We start from the raw sequence: 23,952 nt of genomic DNA on the forward strand, positions 1-23,952 counted from the left end.
ATGGAATGATCATATAAAGTTGATCGTCGGTAAAGCAGATGCCAGACTGAGTTTCATTGGAAGAATCTTAAGGAAATGCAATCCGAAAACAAAGGAAGTAGGTTACAGTACGCTTGTTCGCCCACTGCTTGAGTACTGCTCAGCAGTGTGGGATCCGTACCAGATAGTGTTGATAGAAGAGATAGAGAAGATCCAACGGAGAGCTGCGCCCTTCGTTACAGGATCATATAGTAACCGCGAAAGCGTAACGGAGATGATAGATAAACTCCTGTGGAAGACTCTGCAGGAGAGACGCTCAGTAGCTCGGTACGGGCTTTTGTTGAAGTTTCGAGAACATACCTTCACCGAGAGTCAAGCAGTATATTGCTCCCTCCTACGTATATCTCGCGAAGAGACCATGAGGATAACATCAGAGAGATTAAAGCCCACACAGAAGCATACCGACAGTCCTTCTTTCCACGAACAATACGAGACTGGAATAGAAGGGAGAACCGATAGAGGTACTGAAGGTACCCTCTGCCACACACCGTCAGGTGGCTTGCGGAGTATGGACGTAGACGTAGACGTAGAGGATGTGAGGAGACGAGATACTAGCGGAAGTAATGCTGTGCAGATGGGTTGTGAGTCATGCTTGGGTAGCTAGGTTGGTAGAGCAATTGCCCTTCAAAGACAAAGATCCTGATGTTGAGTCCCATAGCAAGAAACAGTTTTCATCTGCCATGAAGTTACTTAACTGTGATATATTGTTTCAAAAATTTTTTGTAACAAAATTTATATCTGTATATTATTGTATGGATTTTCCTCCCTCCATTCCCTTCGTTATTTAATACAATGATAATCAAAATTCTTTTAAATATTTTTGAAGCTAACAGCTGCAGTGAAAAATCAGTATTAAAAATTTAATTACGAAACAGTACTGACTGCATTAAATAATTTATTTTTATATTAAAATGTGACGGGTTTCGATCCGCTTCATACCGCCATTTCCAACAGAAATAATGGAGTAGCAGGTCTGATTATGATCTCACACAGACCGAAACCGATCACTTTTTTACATGGAAATTGTTTGTGGTGAAAGACACACAGACACACACACACACACACACACACACACACACACACACACACACAGCTCACTGGGATGGACTGTGTTTTATCATAAATCTAGATGTGAGGATATATGTGCAGCACCGACCTTTCTCTCTCTCAAACAATCAGTTGCTGTGCTGCTGTTCGTAACACATGTACGTGAGTGTGTGTGCGTGCGTGTGTGTTTGTGTGTGTGTGTGTGTGTGTGTGTGTGTGTGAGTGTGTGTGTGTGTGTGTGTGTACACAATAGAGAGAAGAGAGAATCTTGCAGCTACATTGTCGTTGGTTGCCTCATTTTAATACTTCGTTATGAAGTCAGGGAGAGGCATGTGAAACGTAACTGCTTTGGTTTGTATGAAGCACAGCTGCATTGCCTCCCAGATCTTGGAGTTTCTTCTTTATTTAACACTGGCAAAACTGAGTTAATTTTATTTAGGTCCACATTAGAAGGTCCTGGAAGACTAGGCTATTATTTGCTTATACGTAGAGGGGGGGGAAGGGGGGAGCAGAGGGAGTGCGGGAGGGATTGGGCATTACGATATGATGCATTCGAAGTCAATGAGTGTGCTGAATGTCATTTTTTATCGGGAACCTTCACTACATTCCTAATGATAGGCATAAGAAGTTACAGCCTGCTTAGCTCGACAAAAAAACTAATATCGAGCTAACATGTTATATATATGATTGGTATGTACATCATTCAAAACCTTTTGTGACTGGATTATTAAAAAAATTGAAAATAATTAAGTTAAGATAGAGAGCTTAATGCTTCAGGTGTTTGAATTTCAATAGAGCTTTTTGGGTATCAAGTTTTGTGTGACAAACATTGCACACTATCTTCTCCTCTTCAAAAACATTCTGGAAAATCTCTTGCACACTATATATAGACATTTTGCGTCATTGCTGTTTGTGACCCAACAATTTTGGCACACTACAGCCTCATGTCCACTACTTAACACAGGCTGCCCTCAATTTCAGGGTGTATACGCGGACAAGGAAAAAAAATTCCCGGGTGTTTCCCGGATTTCTCGGTTAAAAATACACTTTCTCCCGGGTGAAAACACACTTTTTCCATGTTAGGTAACAGTACATTTTCCGTGCAAAACTTGTCAATCCTTTGAATGGTTATGGTTTTATACACGGGCGTTGAATTTCCCGGCAATTTAGAAAACGAAACTGAGGAGAAAAGACACGTTTTGGAAATATCTTTGATGTGCAGCAACATGTACGCTTCGTATTTTCGTATTACGAAAGTATACATTGGAATTCCGCCAAACACCGCATGTTACTTTCCGAAACATTTAAATCGAGATTGCGATGCGCTTTTGTAAGCCAGACATAGCTCATGTCACGTGATCTCGCCAGCCGATGACATCAGATATTCAGAGAATAGGACAAGTGATGTTGTCAGCCAACAGCAACATCACTGTTAACTAGCACGAAGACACAAACAGGGAAAGTTAATAGTTTAATTAATCTACATAATGTTGCTACAAGAAAAGAAAAGCTTCCACATATAATATTGTTCTCTAAGGTTAATAAACTGGAAGAGAAGCTAAGCTTTCGCAATATAATGTTGATCTTTTTTGCGCTTGTTACATTTTAAGATATATCACACAAATGTGCCAGTAAAATTTTTAATAATGACATGTCTGATCATCAGGGTTCGAAATTCTTCTAAATGGCTCGTCATCAAAGATTTTATTTTTAAATGAGAGTCAAACGCTCTGTGATTTAAGAAATTCATGGTACATTCTCGCACATGGTTCAACTTACGCAAGAGGATATTTACTTTGAAAGTAACGCTTTTCAAACCATCATTCGCAATATTTTCCCGCGACCTGTTAGAAATAGATTCGTTTCAGCAGTTGCCAGAGAGCGCAGATAACAGGCGACACCGCGCTTGATGTAGGAAGCCCGTATGTACGTATGTGTAAAATTTTGAAAGATCATACATTATGTCATAAAAGAAACAAGACATCTGAGGATACTCCAAGAGCATCGGTATTTCGTGAACCACACTAAAATGTATACATTTAAAATGCATACTTAAAGTGCACATTCGTATGTCCAGATTCCCAATGAAGCAGACCTCGACCTGACATTAAGCTTTTCAATTTGGTTTTCGGGATTTAAATTTCCTTGGAGCACCAGTACTTTATTATACAATGTTTGGTTCTTTATTATAGCATACTGTCATACGTGCTAGAAGATGAAAACGTGCACTTGAAACCCAGCAAACAGTTGAAACTAGCAAGTAATGTGGAATTAAACATTTCGTTTCAAATGCATTGACTGACTCTGCGGAAAAAGTTAGTAAAAGTCAAATTTCTTTAGCAAACAGACAAAAATAACTTCATTGTTCTGCAAGGCGTTTAATGCTTGACTGTCAGAAAGGTGGAAATAAAATAAAATCTGAAACTAAGTACATATTTTAGCCTTCTGTAATTATGTGAATGTATTTTAATTCACTTGATAGCTCCCGCCCACACATATCCGTTTTGTATTCATTAGACATAACAGTAAACGAAGGACAAACAGCAAAATCACTAAATGTAAACATGGGTCACGTGGAAACTACCCACTATAATTCAGACTGTTCTGTGCATCAGCCCCGGATCTATGATATTTGCTAACCGGGTCAATACTAAAGAAAAATCGAATTTTCAAAAGTATGTTTATCTTGTAGCGCACATCTTTCTGAAAAGTCTGAAACATAAAACATATGTGCTCGAGGAAATGTGAGACATGTTGTTTGATCTTAAGTGTGCCAAAGTGCAGTTCAAAAATGGTTCAGATGGTTCTGAGCACCGTGGGACTTAACATCTGAGGTCATCAGTCCCCTAGTACTTATAATAACTTAAACCTAACTAACATAAGGACATCACACACATCCTTGCCCGATGCAGGATTCTAACTTGCGATCGTAGCGGTTGCGCGGTTCCAGACTGAAGCGCCTTTGTAAAGGAAGCCATCAAACTATATTCAGGACAGTGGCAACTGAAATGTCCTGTGGTGCCTCTCCTGCTCCCAGTCAGCAGGCTTGCCCCTCTTTAAAAATAAATCTCGCATTTAATAGCGAATGGGATTATTTGTAATCTGGAGAACAAGAACTCTTCAGAAAATTTACTGTCTTTATTGCCCATTAGTTAATAACTTGCTGTTCTTTGTGACATAAAATTAAGTATAGGGTACATAAAGTCAATAAAGACAAGAGACAAGCAAGAAAGTAAACATTAGCTCCTAGCATTTTTTTCTCTCTATTCTTGCTACAGCTTTACTGGGCTTGCTTTCCTTTCTGCGAAGGAATCTATTACCTCATCAAAGCTTGTCAAACGTTTTGCTACATGAAAAATCGAAATGTCGTTATCTAACACTGAAAAAGCTGTTAATACAAATAATACCCAAGACTTGTGTGGTTTCTCGATCTGATTACGTCTATTTTGTCACTGTCTACTAGATAAAACAAAATAGGCCTTTCTAATACTGCAACAATTTTATAGCACACGCCAAGTAAACGGGACTGTTTGGCACAAATAGTCATTTTTATAACACGAGAGAATTTAATTCACGAGTACAAATCTCAAATGCCTATGAGGCCTCCTACAAGCAAAAAGCTTTATGTTAGGAAATAGTTTCACATTTCATTGATACGCACCAGTTTCTCAAGCATGAGATCGAAAAGTAGTATTACGAAATTTTTATATAAATTTGGAATCGTCTCATTCTTCCATAATTTGTGTGATGTCCCCGTTTCTTCTCCTTCCTCGTTCTAACAAACAATTTTGTCATCACCAATTCTGTAGCTATTCCTGCCATTGTCAAAATTTGTTCGTCGATTAATTTCACTAACCCTGCCACAATCAAAGGTTTAGTTACCCCGCGACTATTCTCCGGTTAGGCGTTGTTACATGTTCGTACAACACATATTCCGCGTTACTTCCAGAATAGAACTTAAGCGGCTGCTAGCCGGTGAGTGTACAACTGGTCCTTAATAGTGTAGCGATCTGGCCAAAACAATTCTGTCAGAATTTCACTTTCTTGGATACACCGAGAAGATAATACGTAATCTTTCACACCTGTTATTCCTGTTAGTCGTATATTTCCATTCTGGTAGCCTGAATCTATGGATTTCGCAAGTAATTATAACAACGCTGATCATTCGCAAACCCAAGCAACCACATAATCAGACAGCGATTGGCATTCATCCTTTCGGCTTTACTCCGCCCAGCTCGTATAGCCCCGTCCCCTTTTGTCTGCGGAAAGTTTATTTCTAGATGCGACGAGGATTCTCCTGACAGAGAAATCACGCATTCATAAATCAACTTATGATTCATTCAGAAATCAACTTAAAATGTTTTCAAAAATGTTCAAAAACCAACAGTGAGGCGTTTCAAAATCATATGAATAATCGATAGACCAAAGTGCGCTGGATGCTAAGCGCTTTGTGAAACAAGTTCTTTTTTCCTCAAGAATATGACTTTGGCACCCCTTTTACCTGGTACCATCTAGCTGCTTGCTGTGCTGCTTGCACAGCCAATAGCCACATTCCCATAGCCATAAGCGAGAGAATCTATTACCCAAACGCGACTCAACTGCACATACGCATGAGCCCGCTCGTACCTGCTGAAACGAATCTAAAGTAAACAGTTGTGATTTCACGCTCGTCGGAGGCAATTTGTTGTTATGAAGCATTGCATAGTCTTTCTAAGGCCTTTAACACATTTTGCTGTTGGCACACCCTTGCATGAGCACTGTGTGTCCTTGTTGTATATGGCGCATTTCCTTTGCGATTTAAGTTATTTTCGTTTTTTTTTCTCCCGTTTATGTTTTATTGTTGAAGTGTTATCCTTCAGTAGCGGGATACTGTAATATCCTTTGTTAGAGTATCGGTTCTTACCAGTCAAATTACAAAAAATTAACAGGAAACTGAAACAAAGAAAAATTCCCGGAATTCTAAAAAATTCCCGGTTTTCTCCCGGATGAAAAAATTCCCGGGTTTTTCCGGGATCTCCCGGTTGTCCCGGGTCGTATACACCCTGAATTAACTGGTTGAATGCATATGTTTGCAGTCGTCAGTTCAAGCTATTGTCACTTTGTACTGTGTTGACGTCTTTTGTATCCAGGAATAAAATCAGCTTCGGAATCTTGTGGGAGGGCACTACATATACCTACTGATTACACATTCACTTACTCAGTACACTAACGAGATTCCCTACACACTCACTCAGTTTACATGATCTTCTCCACCAATTCTCAGTAGAATATAAGTTGTGTATTCGTAACTGATGATGTTTTATTACGGAAACAGACTTTCGACAGTAGTGCCTTTTATTTCACTTATTTATCTCTCGTCCATGTTACAAATTTCAAGGTTGTAGCTCCATTTTCTAGCAATTACACCTGTCACCAACCAATCCTTGAAGATGAAATCCAGCATGAACACACTTCGTATGCGAAGTGAAACTGTACTTTCTATGGGATTTCATTCCAATTATGAACAATGGCGATGCTGGTTCCAGGTAGTTCAAAATTGAGCTACTTCCCCGAAACAAATAGCAACGATGAAAGATAAACAAATAAAATGAAAGCAACGTAGCTTTGGAACGTCTTCTTCCAAAACAAGGACTCACCCTCACTCATACACTCACAATAATTCACACAGTCAGAATCGTATCACACTCACGCACCTACATTCTTTTAATTTCAATCTTTCTCTTGTTCCGTTTGAATGATTGTTTTATCTAGATGTTGTAGAACGAGTCAATTGGCGCGTATTGGACTCACTTCTGAGCCGCTGACAGCTTTAATAGTGAGTAATAAAGATAATTTATCCCAGCCGTGTTGTACGTATGGTCATGACAGTTCTTCTCAAATTGTTATGTATTATTTGTGACGAATTTCATTAGTAAATGTATGTGTTGTGGCGGAGCAGTTAAAATGTCTAGCTCCTTCAACAGGAACCTACATGATGTCTCAGTATGAACACCACATATTATTCTTACTACACCTTTGGTGCAATCATTATTTTCTTTCTAAGTGGTGAGTCACACTAGAAATGATTCCATATGACGTTATTGAGTAGAAATATGAAAAATATCTTAGGAGGTTGATTCGTGTGTTTCCAAGATCACCAATTATACGAAAAGATTTTTCAGAATCTCAGTAATATACCAATAACTTGTATCATTTTACTCTATTTACTAATGCGTGCTCGTGTGGTAAATGAGTTGTTTGTATGATTGTATTCGCTGTACAGAACTTAATATAGTGCGTTTTTCGAAAATTTAGGGGGAGTCCGTTTTCAGAGAACCACTTTATAATTCTTTGGAAAATATCATTTATCATCTCCTTCATTGTTTTTTCTCTAATGGCATCATCAGCAAAAAGTACTAATTCTGCTCTTTGAATGTTAAGTAGAAGGGCATTCATATACGCAAAGAATAGGAGTGGACCTAAACATGAACCCTGTGGGATTCCCATATTTCTTTCATCTCATATTAAACACAGTATTTAGCTGTAGACTACTTACCCGGTCCTGGCGAAGTTGCTCCAGTAGATGATGGCGGCCTCTGCCAGCAGCACCTCAGTCTTGGTGTAGTTCCTGGGGAAGTGTGCGAGGCCGCCCACCAGCGGCGCACCGAACACGTACGGCAGTTCCTCCCCGTGGATGCAGCCCTGCCTCTGTGCACACCACCATCCAACACTGTCACACCTGCTGCAGTATATGCTGTAGTACACGACCATTATTGACCACAGTATTCTCTACTATTTAACAGTTACATTATGTGAGCACTCATAAGCAACGAACATCCTTAAGGGTCAGTATTTACTACCAATAAGCTCTGAATAAATTCCATGGCCTCGTAGAGTTGTAACTAATGCATAGAAAATTTAGCTTCAGATGATATTGCTAGCAGACAGCAACGACGACTGTCGCCCATTTCTTACTCAGAACCATTCCACGCTCATTTCCATGGAATACTCCAAATTAAAAGTTGAATTTTCCTTATTGGCCATCAAAGCAATTAATGAAACTAAAACTTCTACACATCGTTTAACAAATGTGTTTTATTATGTACACAGAATATTCCTTACGACTGATATAATGCATATTCTGAGAAAATTCTGGAAAGAAAAATTGGGATTAATTATTGATTCTAGTTACTTTACCTGTAAAACATTCCACAGAGCGTCATGGATATTCGATGGCAAAGTGAAGCATTTTGATTTAGCCACCCGGGTACCTATGTATGTTAAAACGCCGCTTCCAGGACGGTAAGGTGCGCCAATCCTAGATCAAACCCATTTGGCTAATTAAAGACCAGGGTCTGTGTACCACCCACCTTGGATGTAGTTTTCAGGCGGTTTTCCACATCTTCCTACTTGAATATTGGGCAGGCACCCTATTCCTACCTCAATTACACGATTCGCTGACATTTAAGAAACATTAGATTATTTTCACATGAAATACGGTACTTGCAGATAGTTGGGGTACACATACTAGGTCCCAAGAGGAAATGGGATGGCGACAAGAAGAGTATCTGGAAAACCCTGAAGTTAACCATGTCAGAACCGTCAATAACCATGTCGACCCTGTGCCGATACGAAACAAAGGCTGAAGAAAAAGATGAAGAGAAAAATGAAACACTGGAGACGTGAACTGGAAGTCTGCTTGTTCGGGCCGAAAATTCATTTAGTGTCTGGAGTAGCTCATGTTCAACTGATTGCAACCATTCAGAATCTACGTCCACCAGCGTAATGCCATTTCTGAGTTGTGAATCTGGTGAGCGAAAAAAATATAAGTTTACGTCTTCCATTAACTACCTGATATAATTCCCAGCTTTTTCAAACTACAAAAGTCTTTGGATGTAGAATTAAATGGAAGTGAAAGGGCGCTAAATCTGATGGGGAGCGTGAATGTTCCTATATTTCATACTTCGGATGGTTCAGACTGCTTATGACGTTTTCAGTCACAAACATTTTACTTACCATTTACCACGGTCTTCATATTGTTGTTATCTTGCTCGCTGGGTACATCCATTACTTAGCAATTACGTTTCATTATCATAGGAGTTAAATTGTAGTTCGTTTCCGTATTTCCAACAAGGAAGCGTATTTCATTACCTCCGTAAGACAGGGTGGAAAAAAATTGTGTGAAGAAATTTTAACCCAGGTTAGCTTAAGCAAGGAAGAACCAAAATTACTAATGTTGTTTAGGTCGACAACGCACCATTTTTAAACAATGGAAACTTGGCGCCATGCGCTCCGAATGGTCGTGGGATTGCCCTGTTGCCGTTAGGCAGTTGACGGGCAGCGCTGTGGTTGTCGATCCACACATACAAATGTCCCTTGCACGGCACTGCTCAAATCGTGATACGCTCACATGTCGAATAGGTCTTGCTGTTGGTCTCCACCTTACGTCAGAGGCATTCACACGTAAGTTTCGCTTCGGAGCAAACACATGTCACCTGTGATTTAGTCATACAGTAAGAATGGCGGCTGGCGGCACAGTATTCGCTTGAAGAACAGCAAAATATGGTTTCTCTTTATGAACTAGCTGACAGTAATGTGAATGAAGCTCGACGGCTGCATGAGGAACGGTACCCAGCAAGTCAGTCCCCTAGAACCTAGAACTACTTAAAACTAACTAACCTAAGGACATCACACACATACATGCTCGACGCAGGATTCGAACCTGCGACCGTAGCGGTCGCTCGGTCCCACACCCGCAAAAGTTTACAGCAATTCACTGGCGACTTGGCGAAATAGGCTCGTTAGCGGGATATCATGGTGATGCTGGAAGACCTCGAACACGACGGGATGCTGCATTTGAAGAGATAGTTCTCGAGCACTTCGAGGAAGCACCTGCGACTGGTACTCGAGTGGTTGGAGACGATATGGGGGTCACTCATCGGTTAGTCTGGGAGGTTTTGAGGGATGACGGCCAGCGTCCATTTAGTTTCTACCCTGTCCAAGACATAAGTCCTGTGGCGGACTGCGAACATAGGCAAGGATTTTGCGACGTGTTGCATGAGATCCCGACTTCCCCGCCATTGTGTTGTTTACCGACGAGTGCACCTTCCATCGGGATGGACTTTACAATACCCGAAACGTTCATTACTGGGGTAGGGGAAATCACCACGTCATAGGCTCGTTAGCGGGATATCATGGTGATGCTGGAAGACCTCGAACACGACGGGATGCTATATTTGGAGAGATTGTTCTCGAGCGCTTCGAGGAAGCACCTACGACAAGTCCTAGAGCGCTTAGAGACCATATGGACCCCAAGAACGATTTTCGCTCAACATTTGGGCAGTCATTGTGGGTGACTATCTGATTGGGCCGGTCCGTCTACCTCCTCAACTTATCGGGGCAAATTACCTCCACTTTTTGCAAGAACCTCTACCCGGCCTGCTGGAAGACATTCCCCTGGATATACAGCTACATATCTGGTTGCAGCATGAAGGGTCGTCCGCACATAACAGTTGTGCTGTGCGCGAATATTTAAATGAACTCTTCGACGGCCGGCTACTTGGCAGAGGTGCTAATAGGACTTGGTCCCCGTGATCACCAGACTTCACACCACCGTACTTTCTCCTGTGGGGATTCTTCACGGTTCTAGTTCATCCACCCTGATGCTAACCATCCAGAAACGAAGAGGAATTACTGGAACGTATTCAACATGCCGTCAATCACATCAGGAAAATGCCAGGAATCTTTGAAAGAGTTCAGCAAAACACCGTTCTACGTCACCAAGCACGTGTCGCGTCAGAGGGTCGCCATTTCGAGCACCTGCTGTAAGTAAATAATGTCATTGCTACAAGAAAGGCCTTTTCATTTGTTAAAGATGCGAACAGACAGCTGTTGACGGGTTTGTTCCTGGTGCCATGAAAATACAATGGATGTGTCGGGACCCCGGCGGATTCGCCCCCAGGCCCTCCGGAGTGGAAAGCTGGCGCGCTACCACCGAGTGTGCGGGCCGTCTTGCATACATCGCGATCTCCAGCAGGCAAAGCATTCGCGGTCATGCTTTGTCCCGAGCTTCCAGCAACAGGGCAATCCCACGAATAATCGTAGCTCGTGGCGCCAAGTTTCCGTAGTTTAAAAATTGTGCGTTGTCGACCTACACATTAGTAATTTTGGTTCCTTCTGGCATGACCTATCCAGGGTTAAAATTCCGTGGCACAATTTTTCTCCATCCTGTATATTACAGTATGACATGACGATAAATAAATTTTTGGGAGAAGTGAATCATCTTCCTTTCCAAGAAAGAGGTTGTATAAGAACAATTAGAAATGGATTTTACCGTTTCTCGAACAGTTTTCTCAGTGTCTATTACCACAAAAAGTCGGTGAAAAACTAGTGTCGTTTTTGTCTATTTTGTTCATCTCACAACTTCGACGTAACAGTATTTTCCTGCAGATATGTGCACGCCAGAAGTTAGTGGTGACTAATGGTATAAATTAAGTCCCTTTTGGAGAAAATTTCTGAGAAAAGAGCGATCATAATCAAAATAATTTTTTTTACAACATAACAGTCTAACAACCCATGTAAGTGGTTAAAATTGAAATGCTGTGTTTAATGGCGCTACACAGCGACCTGCTCCTCGGCACACTCTCCCCAGCCGTTATCATGGAGTGTTAACTGTCTGAAGATTATCGTACCACGATCGAAGCGGTCGTCTTACTAATAAGTTTTAAGATTTAACAACTTACACGCAATCTTAGATTGTTTCTTGTTGAAAAATGTGTAAGTCGTAAGAGGAAATTTAGCATTTACGTACGCAAAGTGAAGTAAGAGTTTCACGCTAATGGAGGTTAGGTGTGTTGTTCGTGGTGGGTATATGATATTATATGACTCAGTTCAGGTTTTCATTATCGCCTGAATGAGACTCAGTCCAGTCCAGTTGCAGTTCAGATAGAAGATAGAATACACGACGAATTCACATTTGACAAAATAATTGCATGATGATTTTGTAACTGAAAATATAAAACAAGAGAAAGAATTTGTATGTCGAGCGATCGTCGTTTGAAACGAATGCAAACAGACTTTTCGGAATATAAGCATTTAAGATGCAATAACAGTAAGAGATGTGGTAAACAGCTGATATGTTGATGGTGTTCCAGTTTGTATGGTGAACTAAGGTACTTTGAACAACTGGTGACATAATTGATGGTGCAATATATTTATTAGTTAATAGTGATAACAATTATTGACTACTACGTCGAAGCAAGTGAATTTCAGTAAAAAGGGCAGTTCATTTGGGGACATTGATTACTTATGGTATTGTCGACTTCGTAATGACTGCAGGAAACCCATTTTCATCTTGCAACCTGATGGCTTCTGCGAATATTGTACATTTTACTGTCATAAAACCGGTCTAGTTGTGTACAGACATCGTGTGATCGTTTTGACAAAAATATAGTGCCATAATTTGCATTTCACCAGGAGAAACTGTAGTTATGGCAAAGCTAAGAAAAGCAATGAGAAATGAATCAGCTCATGTTTTCCTTCACAGAAGTATGCGATAATACAGTACTTGTAAAAAACTGGAATCAGTTTAGTGTAAGTGCACTGAACATGTATTTCTTCTAGCGCATTTTACTTCCACGTAACAAATACATCCACTTTCAGTTTTTATTATTTTTTATAATTTTTTATTATTTTTTATAATTTTGCATGGCAGGTCACCGTGGTACTGAATAAATACACATTCTGCTACTTATACGTGTACTGTAGCCATCCGCATGTATTTTCAGTTTTTGAAACGGAGTAACAAAGTGATACAAATATTTCATTAATCTTGTGGCAGGTAGCAGTTCCACAGATACGTCGTCCTGATATAATTAAAATTTAACAAAGCTGAAGTATGGGTTCAACAGATAAGTATTTTCATCCATAGCTATACACTGTCAACCACTTTTAATTTCATTTCAGAAAGTACTTCTCATTTTACCTCTCTTAGAGTTTCTTGCCATTCAGTTCACATATGGAGCTACGAAAGGATGAGTAATTGTTTAAATGACTCAGTGACCACTGTAATTAGTCTAATATTGTCTTCGCAGTCGGTACGGAAGCAGTATGTAGGGAGTTATAGCACACTCCTTGACTGTGAATAGTAAGTTTCTCCCAGTGTGTAAAATGTTCCAAACAACACGTGAGAATGCAGCCATGGTTTTCGAAGACGTGACATAGATACATTCCCATGATCTGTAACCTTGACGCATCTCACAGATCAGATGTAGCGCGTTTCTTTGAGGCTCCCTCACGCTTGAAACAAACATGAGAGTATTCTTGCAGTCGTTCTCTGAGTACGTTCAAGCTGCCCAGCCCGATTTTGTACTTGTCCCACATACCCGATCAATTTTCTAGGACGAGTTGCACTACTGCTTTATAAACAGCCTCTTCTCAAGACTAACTGCATCTTCCCAACAATCTGCCTCTGAAAGAAAATCTGCTCCATGCGTTATCTATGACTGAGCCTATGTGATCGTTCCATTTCGTAGCCAGGTATATGTATAATTTCACTAACTCCAGTTGTGATTTATTGAAACTGTTGTCATAGGTTACCTTATATCTGTGTTCCGTCAGGTTGATAATTTTACATTTCTGATAATGAAAAACAACTTGGCACTCCTCGCATTATTTAGAAATCTCATCACAGTCTGAATCTTTGTGGGACTTGCCTCAGACAGTACATCTTTAAACATGCCTCCATCTTTTGTGAAAAGTTTGATGCCCATACTAACACTGTCTGTCAGGTCATTAATATACAATAAAAACAGCAAGAGCCCAAATACGTCTACCCTAAGGCCACCTTGAAATTATTTTTGCTTCTGTCGATACACTCTCCATCCAAGATACCTTACGACCTTTTCCCTACCAAGAAAGTCGCAGTCCAGTCATGAGTTTCGGTTGGTATCCTCTTGCTGCCACAGGAAGGTGGATGATTGCTAGACATCATCATCATACCGGAATCTGTATAACGCTTAGTTTCACATCTTCTGGTCATAATTGTAGGGATGTTTAGTAAGATCTAAATGTCTCTCTCCATAATTTTTCATGATAACCACTTGTGGCTGCCAGTGACTGCCCATGATTTATCTGGACATCAGTTAGTTTACTAACGTCGGTAATGTTGCCCCTAGCATGCGAGTTGTGTCCATTGAGAAAATTATAGCTAGCATAGATGCAGCCATCCGCAGTGCGGACAGGGTGACAGAGATATCCATATGGAAAGAACAACAGTATCAGTTCGCGCAAAGCTTCCAAAAATAAATATACTTTGACTGAAAGGAATGCTTTTGAACACATGAATGAGGGCGATAGATTATCATTCTCCCTTCTCCCAAAGGAAAAGCAACGTTACTTTTGCATGTAGCTTACTGTTATGGGGAGTATAACACTTCGGGCAGACAAAAACACTCCATCACCAACTGTATCTAATATATCCTTTCTGAACACGCTTACGTCCATTGTAAAATATTCGTCTGATCCTATTTCCGGCTGTAGCCAGATTTCCCTACCTATAGCACTTTGTAACTCAGTGTTTTCTGTTAGCACATCCAGTTCTGATTGCAACAACGTGCAACAACAGTACGGTTTGTTGCTAGGTTGCCTGCATTTACTCTGCACCCTTTTAGACTGAGGCACTTACTGTAGATTCCCCGAGAACTTGTATTCTGATAAACACTGACTAAAGCAAAATATCTGAATCTCCTGGCTTGTGGACTCTCCTCCTCTCAAAATTGGGACCATTACCGAGGCAAGACGCGGTGATGCATGGTATTAGAGTCATGTCTGGAGTGATTGTAAGTTTTATATCCGGTGTGCTTGTAACAGGTGGATACGACTGGTATGGTGTTAAGGTTTTGAAGTGAAATTTGTGATTTATTTAGATCTTTCATAATTACAATTATAGCCACATGTAAATTAAACAATAGCAAATCAGGACTGCTAGGCTCGAAGTAGTTCCGAGGCTTTCAGATCAGGCTAGCTCAGATAGAGTAACATCTCGCTCTCGGTCTGTCTCTATTATTACCCAAGTTTTTCCTATCATCAATCATCATATCATCTTAATATCTGAATATTTTTGTTTCGTTTTCTCCTTTCGATTTCTAATGTATGTTTAATTCATTATTACTGCCATTGTAATTGCTGAAAACAATAACTGCTGTTTGTAATATGGAATATGTTTCGAAATCTAGCTGTAAAAGCTGTAAAATGAACGACCTGTTATAAAATGTAAGGCAACAGGTCTCTAAAGCAACAATAATTCAAATCAATAAATCAGATCAATCACACGTGCCTGTAAATATGAAACACCAGAGCGGATATCGGAATATTTATGCATTTAATATCTATATCGCGACTGAAGCTGAACTAAAACACCTTGAAACTCGTATGGTGTTAAGGTTGTGAAGTGAAATTTGTGATTTATTTAGATCTTTCATAATTACAATTATAACCTGATCAGTTAGATAACGAAAACTCTAACAATCGTACAAGTGGTTGAACTGGTCATCAGAAACATAGGTTGATGTAGTTCTCCATACTCTGTCTTTTACAACCCTTATCCACTTCATCTTGCTTAAGGATTCTTCTCCCTGTACATACTTTGAAAATGGGGTGCTAAAAAAAATGTGACTTGAGTTCCCTCTTTACAAAATGCGCTCATTTTTAACAATTATTTCGGGAACTATACTAAAAACATCTTGGGTCTTTCCGGACTGCATTCACATTCCTATTCGTCACATTCATAACTCTACATGCCGATCAAACTTAATTAGATAATGATATGTGCTGAAGGAATGAGTTCAAGATTTGTGCTTCCACCCAGGTCTCGTACTTATCAGGGGATGTGCTTGTCATTAGACCACGGTAGCATTGTGGTTACCCTGTTGCACATTCCAATGATTTCCCTAACACAAACTTCAGTTCAAATCTTCACCCCATTTTCCTCTTCACACGTCGTCATTATTATTCCATCACATCAGTAAAATTAATTAGGTTCAATATATAGAACTGGCCCCATCATTTAAGTAATTCTGTCATTAATAGGTGCAACATATAAAAAGGATTGAACTAACTGATTCCCCTATTGGGAAGCAGATGGGAAAGGAGGGTGACGCTACAAGTCAATCATTCCGATTTTTCTTAATCGTTGGCTGTTACTTAATTTCAGAACCTCAGTTAGACATTTTGCATATTAATATATTTTGGCATCATAAGAGGTGGATTAGGAACTACCTCAGTGTAAGGAAGTACGTTATGAATTCAGCGAGGTTCAATAACCATTAAATGAATGTAGTGACATGCCAAAAATTAGAAGCACTTTTACTTATCACTACCATTTTGCATTAACAGGATTGAAAGGCACATTGGTTAATTTTCTTTTTTTGAGAACTAAGATCAAACTTTACACAAACCGTCCCTTAATAAGCACATTGGTGATGTAAATCGATAAAACAAATGAAGACACACGAACTATCACAGCCCAGGGAATGGGAACTGCATAATTAGGAAAACGGATAACACTCAAATTGCTCACGTATGAACACATGCTGAAGCCCAGGAACGGTTGTTCTGTAATCTTTTATTATTCAAGTGACCAAACAGCAAATGAGTGTCAGCTGTATGCATCAGGCTTCGGGAGCTATTTCCGGAGTCCCTGCAAAAAGGAGTTTAAAATACGCATCTTTCCATACGTGTACGTAGTCATTTTACTCATGATGACATGCCTTATAGGGTGAAATGTACAGGTATTATTGGATTCTACGCTTTATGTTCTACTATTTTAGAACACCATTTAACCATAGACACTATCTTTCAAGCACGTGAGGAAATTAAACTTCGGATGCTACCCCGCAAGACACAAAGGTGCCCATTTCAGAATGATCCAAAACCACGGCCTATAAAACAACATGTGAAATATAATAAATACGGAACCCCAACATCATCTAAAATGTTAAAGATCCTTTAACATTACAGGGTAGAACAAAACACTCGGTCGCTGTACTATGAGATCGAAGGGTAGCTTTAGAAGTCCACAGAAATATGCGCCGTCGAACGAATATGTGGAAATGAAAATGATCTGGAAACACTTGCTTAGCCATTGTGACTGGTATAAATGAAATTAACCATCATCTAAAGTTAACTTAAGGAGCACCATTACCTTAGTCGCTCTACCAGTGGCTTGCTAATACAAGCACCCAGTTCTTATGGGGCCAAGTGGAAAAGTGCCAGAAGACGACTGGTGAAACTATTTAAACTGTGGCCAATGGTGGTGGGATAATACCATTAGCAACGGCTGAATGCCAACCGCATATCTCTGCTGTGCTACCCTGACCCTTTTCCTGTCACCAAGCGAAAACTCTACGCTTTCCAACGAGTTCAACATAGTGATAAGTTGTGAAAAATTTGTTGTTGCCAACGGTATTTCAAACATCACCTAAATCTTTATGATCAAAAATTAGAAAATAAGTGTGAAGAGCTATCTGGGAATTTTTAAAGACTGAAGGTGTCAGATTTTAGAAGGAGGAGAGATATTTTAATTATTTACATCTTACTAACTCATCGCACCTCTTTCGGTTTTCTATTAAAGCTCTTTTCATTCCAATGCCACACAGTACATATTAATTAGTTACTCGATGCATCTATCTAGTATTCAGCATTCCTCTGCAACAACTCTTATATTTTCATCTTATGTGAGCAGTTAATCGTACATGTTCCACTTTACACTACCCTCCAGAAAAATTATAATGGGTAGTAACATTCTTACACTTAAATGTACACTGATCAGCCAGAACATTATAACCACACACCTTCCATCCATATAAGCCCGTGCATTTAGTATCAGTGAGCGTCCTGTCCATGTGAAGAAGCTGAAGGCACGCGATCTATCTGAGTGTGACTGAAGGCAGATTGTCATGGTCTCGAGGTTCGAGAGGAGCAATTCGGTCACTGCACGATTTTTCGCGTGTTCGAGGAGTGCTTTGGTGAGTGTCTTCAACATGAGGCGGGATCAGAGTGAAGCCACGTCCAGACATCGTGGGGTTGGGCGGCCATCCCTCATTATGTATTTCAGGCGTCGAAGGCTGGGCTGACTGGTAAAACAGGACAGGTGGCGAACAGTGGCGGATATAACATTAAGCTGGGCAGGGTACAAGTGTGTCTAAACATATGGTGCACAGAACAAATGATGCACCTCCACAGCCGACGTCCATGTTCCAATGTTAAGACCATTTTTATCGGCAACTATGGCTGGAATCGGCACGTGACCACGGGCACTGGACGTTGGCGCAGGGATAGAGCGTTACATTTTCTGATGAAACCCAATCCCTCCTTCACCATTCCGATGGGAGGGGTCGAAGATGTCATCTTCCAGGAGAACAGCTCTTTGACACTTGTGCTGTGGGGCGGAGACAAGTTGGCGGCGGCTCCATTTTGTTCTGGGGAATATTTACGTGGGTATCCAAAGGCACAGTGGAGCTCATGCAAGGCACCATGACGGCCAAGGAATGTCATGCACTGGCTGCAGACCACATACACCCATTCATGACGACCATCATTCCCAATGGCAGTGGCATTTTTCACCGGGATAATGCCCCACATCACAAGGACAGGCGTATAATGTAGTGGTTCGAGGAACACAGCGGTGAGTTTCAATTTATGTGCTGGCCATCCATCCCGCCAAATGTGCACCCAATCGAACACATTTGTATGCAACTGAACGTGGCGTCAGAGCTCGTCGCTCCCCTTCCCCGAATTTATGGGAATTAGGTGACCTGTATGTTCAGATCCCTCCAGGACCTCCAAGGGCTCAGTGATTCCATGCCACGATGCGTCGCCACTGTTATCCGTGCCAAAGTTCGGCATACGAGGTATTAGGAATGTGGTCATAATGTTCTGGTTGATCGGCGTAGATACGATGTTAACAAATTTCTCCTCTTCAAAAACTATTTTCTCTTTATTTTCAGCCCTCATTTTACAACTTCTATACTTCTTACTCCGTCAGTCATCATGCTGCCCAAATAATGAACCGTCTAGGTTTAGTGTCTCATTTCCTGATCTACTTCCCTCGACATCGGATGACTGACTTAACTAACTCAGTTACATTTAGTTCACTTTTGCAAGTGAACACCATGTGATCGGTTTTCAAAAAACTATCCGTTTTGTTCAACTGTTCGTTGAAGTCCTTCGCCATCTCTGACAAAATTATACTGCCATCGGCCAACCCTAACATTTTCTCCCTCCTCATTGAAGTTTAACTCCTTCTCAGGTTTTCTTGTTAGTTTCCTGTACACCTTCTTTGTGCGACTTTACACCCTGTGTATCTTTCTCTTCAACTACACTCCTGGAAATTGAAATAAGAACACGGTGAATTCATTGTCCCAGGAAGGGGAAACTTTATTGACACATTCCTGGGGTCAGATACATCACATGATCACACTGACAGAACCAAAGGCACATAGACACAGGCAACAGAGCATGCACAATGTCGGCACTAGGACAGTGTATATCCACCTTTCGCAGCAATGCAGGCTGCTATTCTCCCATGGAGACGATCGTAGAGATGCTGGATGTAGTCCTGTGGAACGGCTTGCCATGCCATTTCCACCTGGCGCCTCAGTTGGACCAGCGTTCGTGCTGGACGTGCAGACCGCGTGAGACGACGCTTCATCCAGTCCCAAACATGCTCAATGGGGGACAGATCCGGAGATCTTGCTGGCCAGGGTAGTTGACTTACTACATCTTCTAGAGCACGTTGGGTGGCACGGGATACATGCGGGCGTGCATTGTCCTGTTGGAACAGCAAGTTCCCTTGCCGGTCTAGGAATGGTAGAACGATGGGTTCGATGACGGTTTGGATGTACCGTGCACTATTCAGTGTCCCCTCGACGATCACCAGTGGTGTACGGCCAGTGTAGGAGATCGCTCCCCACACCACGATGCCGGGTGTTGGCCCTGTGTGCCTCGGTCGTATGCAGTCCTGATTGTGGCGCTCACCTGCACGGCGCCAAACACGCATACGACCATCATTGGCACCAAGGCAGAAGCGACTCTCATCGCTGAAGACGACACGTCTCCATTCGTCCCTCCATTCACGCCTGTCACGACACCACTGGAGGCGGGCTGCACGATGTTGGGGCGTGAGCGGAAGACGGCCTAACGGTGTGCGGGACCGTAGCCCAGCTTCATGGAGACGGTTGCGAATGGTCCTCGCCGATACCCCAGGAGCAACAGTGTCCCTAATTTGCTGGGAAGTGGCGGTGCGGTCCCCTACGGCACTGCGTAGGATCCTACGGTCTTGGCGTGCATCCGTGCGTCGCTGCGGTCCGGTCCCAGGTCGACGGGCACGTGCACCTTCCGCCGACCACTGGCGACAACATCGATGTACTGTGGAGACCTCACGCCCCACGTGTTGAGCAATTCGGCGGTACGTCCACCCGGCCTCCCGCATGCCCACTACACGCCCTCGCTCAAAGTCCGTCAACTGCACATACGGTTCACGTCCACGCTGTCGCGGCATGCTACCAGTGTTAAAGACTGCGATGGAGCTCCGTATGCCACGGCAATCTGGCTGACACTGACGGCGGCGGTGCACAAATGCTGCGCAGCTAGCGTCATTCGACGGCCAACACCGCGGTTCCTCGTGTGTCCGCTGTGCCGTGCGTGTGATCATTGCTTGTACAGCCCTCTCGCAGTGTCCGGAGCAAGTATGGTGGGTCTGACACACCGGTGTCAATGTGTTCTTTTTTCCATTTCCAGGAGTGTATTATGTGTCATTTACTTTTATAACGGCAGCCTGTTTTCTGTAGAGTCTGTAATGGGGGTATCAATTACATATATCCGTGGTCTAGCCTCATCATTTTGTCACTGCTATTGTTCAGTTATTCCACTTTCATAGCAGATGAAATCGAAGAACTGAATATTTGCAACACTGTAGCTTTTCTCCTTGGATTCAGTCGCCTTTGTTTGCTCTAGATTTATGTGTGCTCTGTATTACTTAGAAATGCATAAATTTTATGAAAATATGTAATCGGATAACATGAATAATTCAGAATTCTGGAACACGTTCAGTGTGATTGTATTATAAATAAGATCGCAACACATGAAAATCCTGTTGACTGTCGAGTAATAACCCTATTTCGTTTTTCTTCGCATATCAAATCTGCTAAAGACTGACGTGTGTTCGTTGTGTTGGCACAATGTTACATCGTTCTGGCATGATTTTGAAACCGATAATACAAGTCAAATATGATTCGTATGTCAAGAATTTTTTCCCCTATTCACATGTGAAAATTAACTTCTTTCAGTTGCAAAACACACTAGAAGTCTACATATGTACTTCATTTGCTTTGGGCCCTTGCCCCACTTCAACAGAGGTCGGCCTTGTTTCTATGCGTTTGGCGATGTTAGTGACAGAGGGTGACCGGATGCTCTTCCTGTCGCCACCCCGTAACCCCAGGACGGAATTAGTGTACCCTAGCTGTTTGTGTCCAGTGTAAGCCATGAAATAGTGTGAACGGGTTGCAAATGTCTGCGAGCCGTGTGACTGAGGCGGGACGTGGGGACCAGCCTGGTACTCACCTAGTGGGGTGTGGAAAACGGCCTAAAAACTATATCCAAGTTGGCTGGCCCGCACACCTTCTCTCGTTGTTAATCCACCAGGCTGATCCGAACTGGGGCCGGCACGCCTACACGAGTCCAGGAAGCAGCACGTTAGTGCTCTCGGCTAACCTGGCGGTTTGAAGTCTATATATGTATACCAGGAGAAAATAAAATAATTATACACCCGAGTGGTGGTGTTTATCTACTTCCTGAAAAGAAACTAATAAATCGGGTATAAACAGTGATAAGAGACAGTCGACGAGAAGCAGAGTTTTTGAACATAAAACATAGTATGTGATTCAAAAATGGTTCAAATGGCTGTGAGCACTATGGGACTTAACATCTGTGGTCATCAGTCCCCTAGAACTTAGAACTACTTAAACCTAACTAACCTAAGGACATCACACACATCCATGCCCGAGGCAGGATTCGAACCTGCGACCGTAGCGGTCACGCGGCTCCAGACTCAAGCGCCTAGAACCGCACGGCAACAACGGCCTGCATAGTATGTGATGCGCTTTATTCATATTAGTTGACGGTTCCACGTTAAGCGGAGAAATGACAGCTCTGTTTCTAATTTCAGATTATCACCAATGGCACCTATGTACCAATGAGTGTACGTAAACAGTTATAATTAAAAAAAGAACATGGCTGTCAATAGTAGTAACGTGTGCCGTGTTCGTACCAGGATAATGCTTTATAAAGCTGAGCACAATGTGGATAGCTATGACTCAGATAAGTATTCTAAATATGCTATAAACGCTAATCTACTTCGCAAGTTGCTGCTAGTTAGGTATATGCGAGGAATTATTTGAACAAGGATACAGATTAAGTTGTGTCCCTTGTTATACTTTACGTGAATTACAACCGAGGTCTTCGGATAAAAAAGTGCCTTTATGTAAAATGGGAACCCTGAGCACAATATAGTCTGTTCCAGCATGTAGGACACAGCCAATACAAGCAAAGACGTGTATTCATCGCCGCGGTACAGTACTGTAGGATCTTCTCGAGCCAAATGTTTCTGAAATTCCATTCTGCTGTAATACTGTTCCCAGAAAGTAATGATGTTATTTCGAGCGACATATGGTCTCCAGTGATAACGAAATTCACATTTCATGAAAGAGCCTCCGACCTCGAAAGTCCAGAATGGCAGCTCTGTGGAAGCAAGGCCTGTCCTGGCAACGCCGGGGGACCCCAAACACTTCAGTGCAGATCACAGGGGATGAGCACAAGCCGTACATTTTTCCGACTCGGGCTTCCAACGGTCGTAACGCCGTTATATATCGTGTAGCCTTTATCCGACGGAGAATATTGTTTTATCCTAGGCGGTCGGATGCTGCGCTGGAGATGGAGAACTGGGAGCACAATGGGGTGGGGTGATGCCTGGCGAAGGAGGGGGGAGGCTGGAGTTACGGGCAGGCCCAGGCGCGACTGGACGTGTGGAGGCGGAGGGCCTTTCCTGGCAGAAGCGGCGGATCTGCGTGCAGCAGGTGCCACTATCTCGCCGCCGCCGGCCGCGCCCCATCAGTCTCTATACGGCGCGGGACCCCCAGCAGTGGGCAGCGCCGCGCCGGGCCGTGCTGAGCTGTGCTGCGGGCAAACTGCTCCCAGGGGCTGCGCGTGGCGGGGAGTGGGGCGATACGGCGCCGCGTGGAGAAGAGAATTACGGCCGAGTCTGCAGCAGCGCGGTTGCTGACGTGACGCCGCTTGATGGAACTAATAACTCGCACGTACCCGTGCGCACCGCTTTCGCTTACGCAGCGTTCAAGTTTCCCGACGTTGAAACCAAGTCGCCAGAGTCGCATCGAAGTCCACGGTTAAGGGCTAAATAATGTTCTTAGAGATGTGGTTCGCTTATGCAAATGAATGAATGGTTGTTTCTATTGTCCCATAAGAGTTTCGCTTTTTTTATTTCTGAACCATGTTCAGTGCTCTCTAATACGCGTTTATTTCTGAGTACAATCACGTGTAATCCTACAAAAAGCATACAGAACAAAAAACCGACTTCAGTCACATTTACAAACGAAATAAAACACATGAGCGTATCATTACTGCCAATCAGTGTAGCTGCGTTTGACACAAATTTCAAAACTAGATATAGGGAGCACGTAAGAAGTTCGGACTAGTAAACTAGTCGTTCTGCCATTACTGACCACCTAATAAGGCAAGGAAATGAACCATCTTACATAGAACAGGACAAGAAAATTGTTAAATTAAACATTACAACGGTAAACGCGTAACATTACA

General features: G+C 42.2%; 1 protein-coding gene across 1 annotated transcript in view; it reads right to left on the reverse strand.

The window, feature by feature from the left end:
* The window catches only part of LOC124775214 (neuroligin-2-like), a 155,581-nt gene that overhangs the window by 61,116 nt on the left and 70,513 nt on the right, over window positions 1-23,952 (reverse strand). Inside the window, exon 6 of the mRNA XM_047250053.1 lies at window positions 7,622-7,773. Coding sequence (XP_047106009.1) covers window positions 7,622-7,773 — 152 coding nt within the window. The remainder of the gene's footprint in view (window positions 1-7,621; window positions 7,774-23,952) is intronic.

Source organism: Schistocerca piceifrons, chromosome 2, assembly GCF_021461385.2.
Source record: "Schistocerca piceifrons isolate TAMUIC-IGC-003096 chromosome 2, iqSchPice1.1, whole genome shotgun sequence".
Taxonomy (NCBI): Eukaryota; Metazoa; Arthropoda; class Insecta; order Orthoptera; family Acrididae; genus Schistocerca; species Schistocerca piceifrons.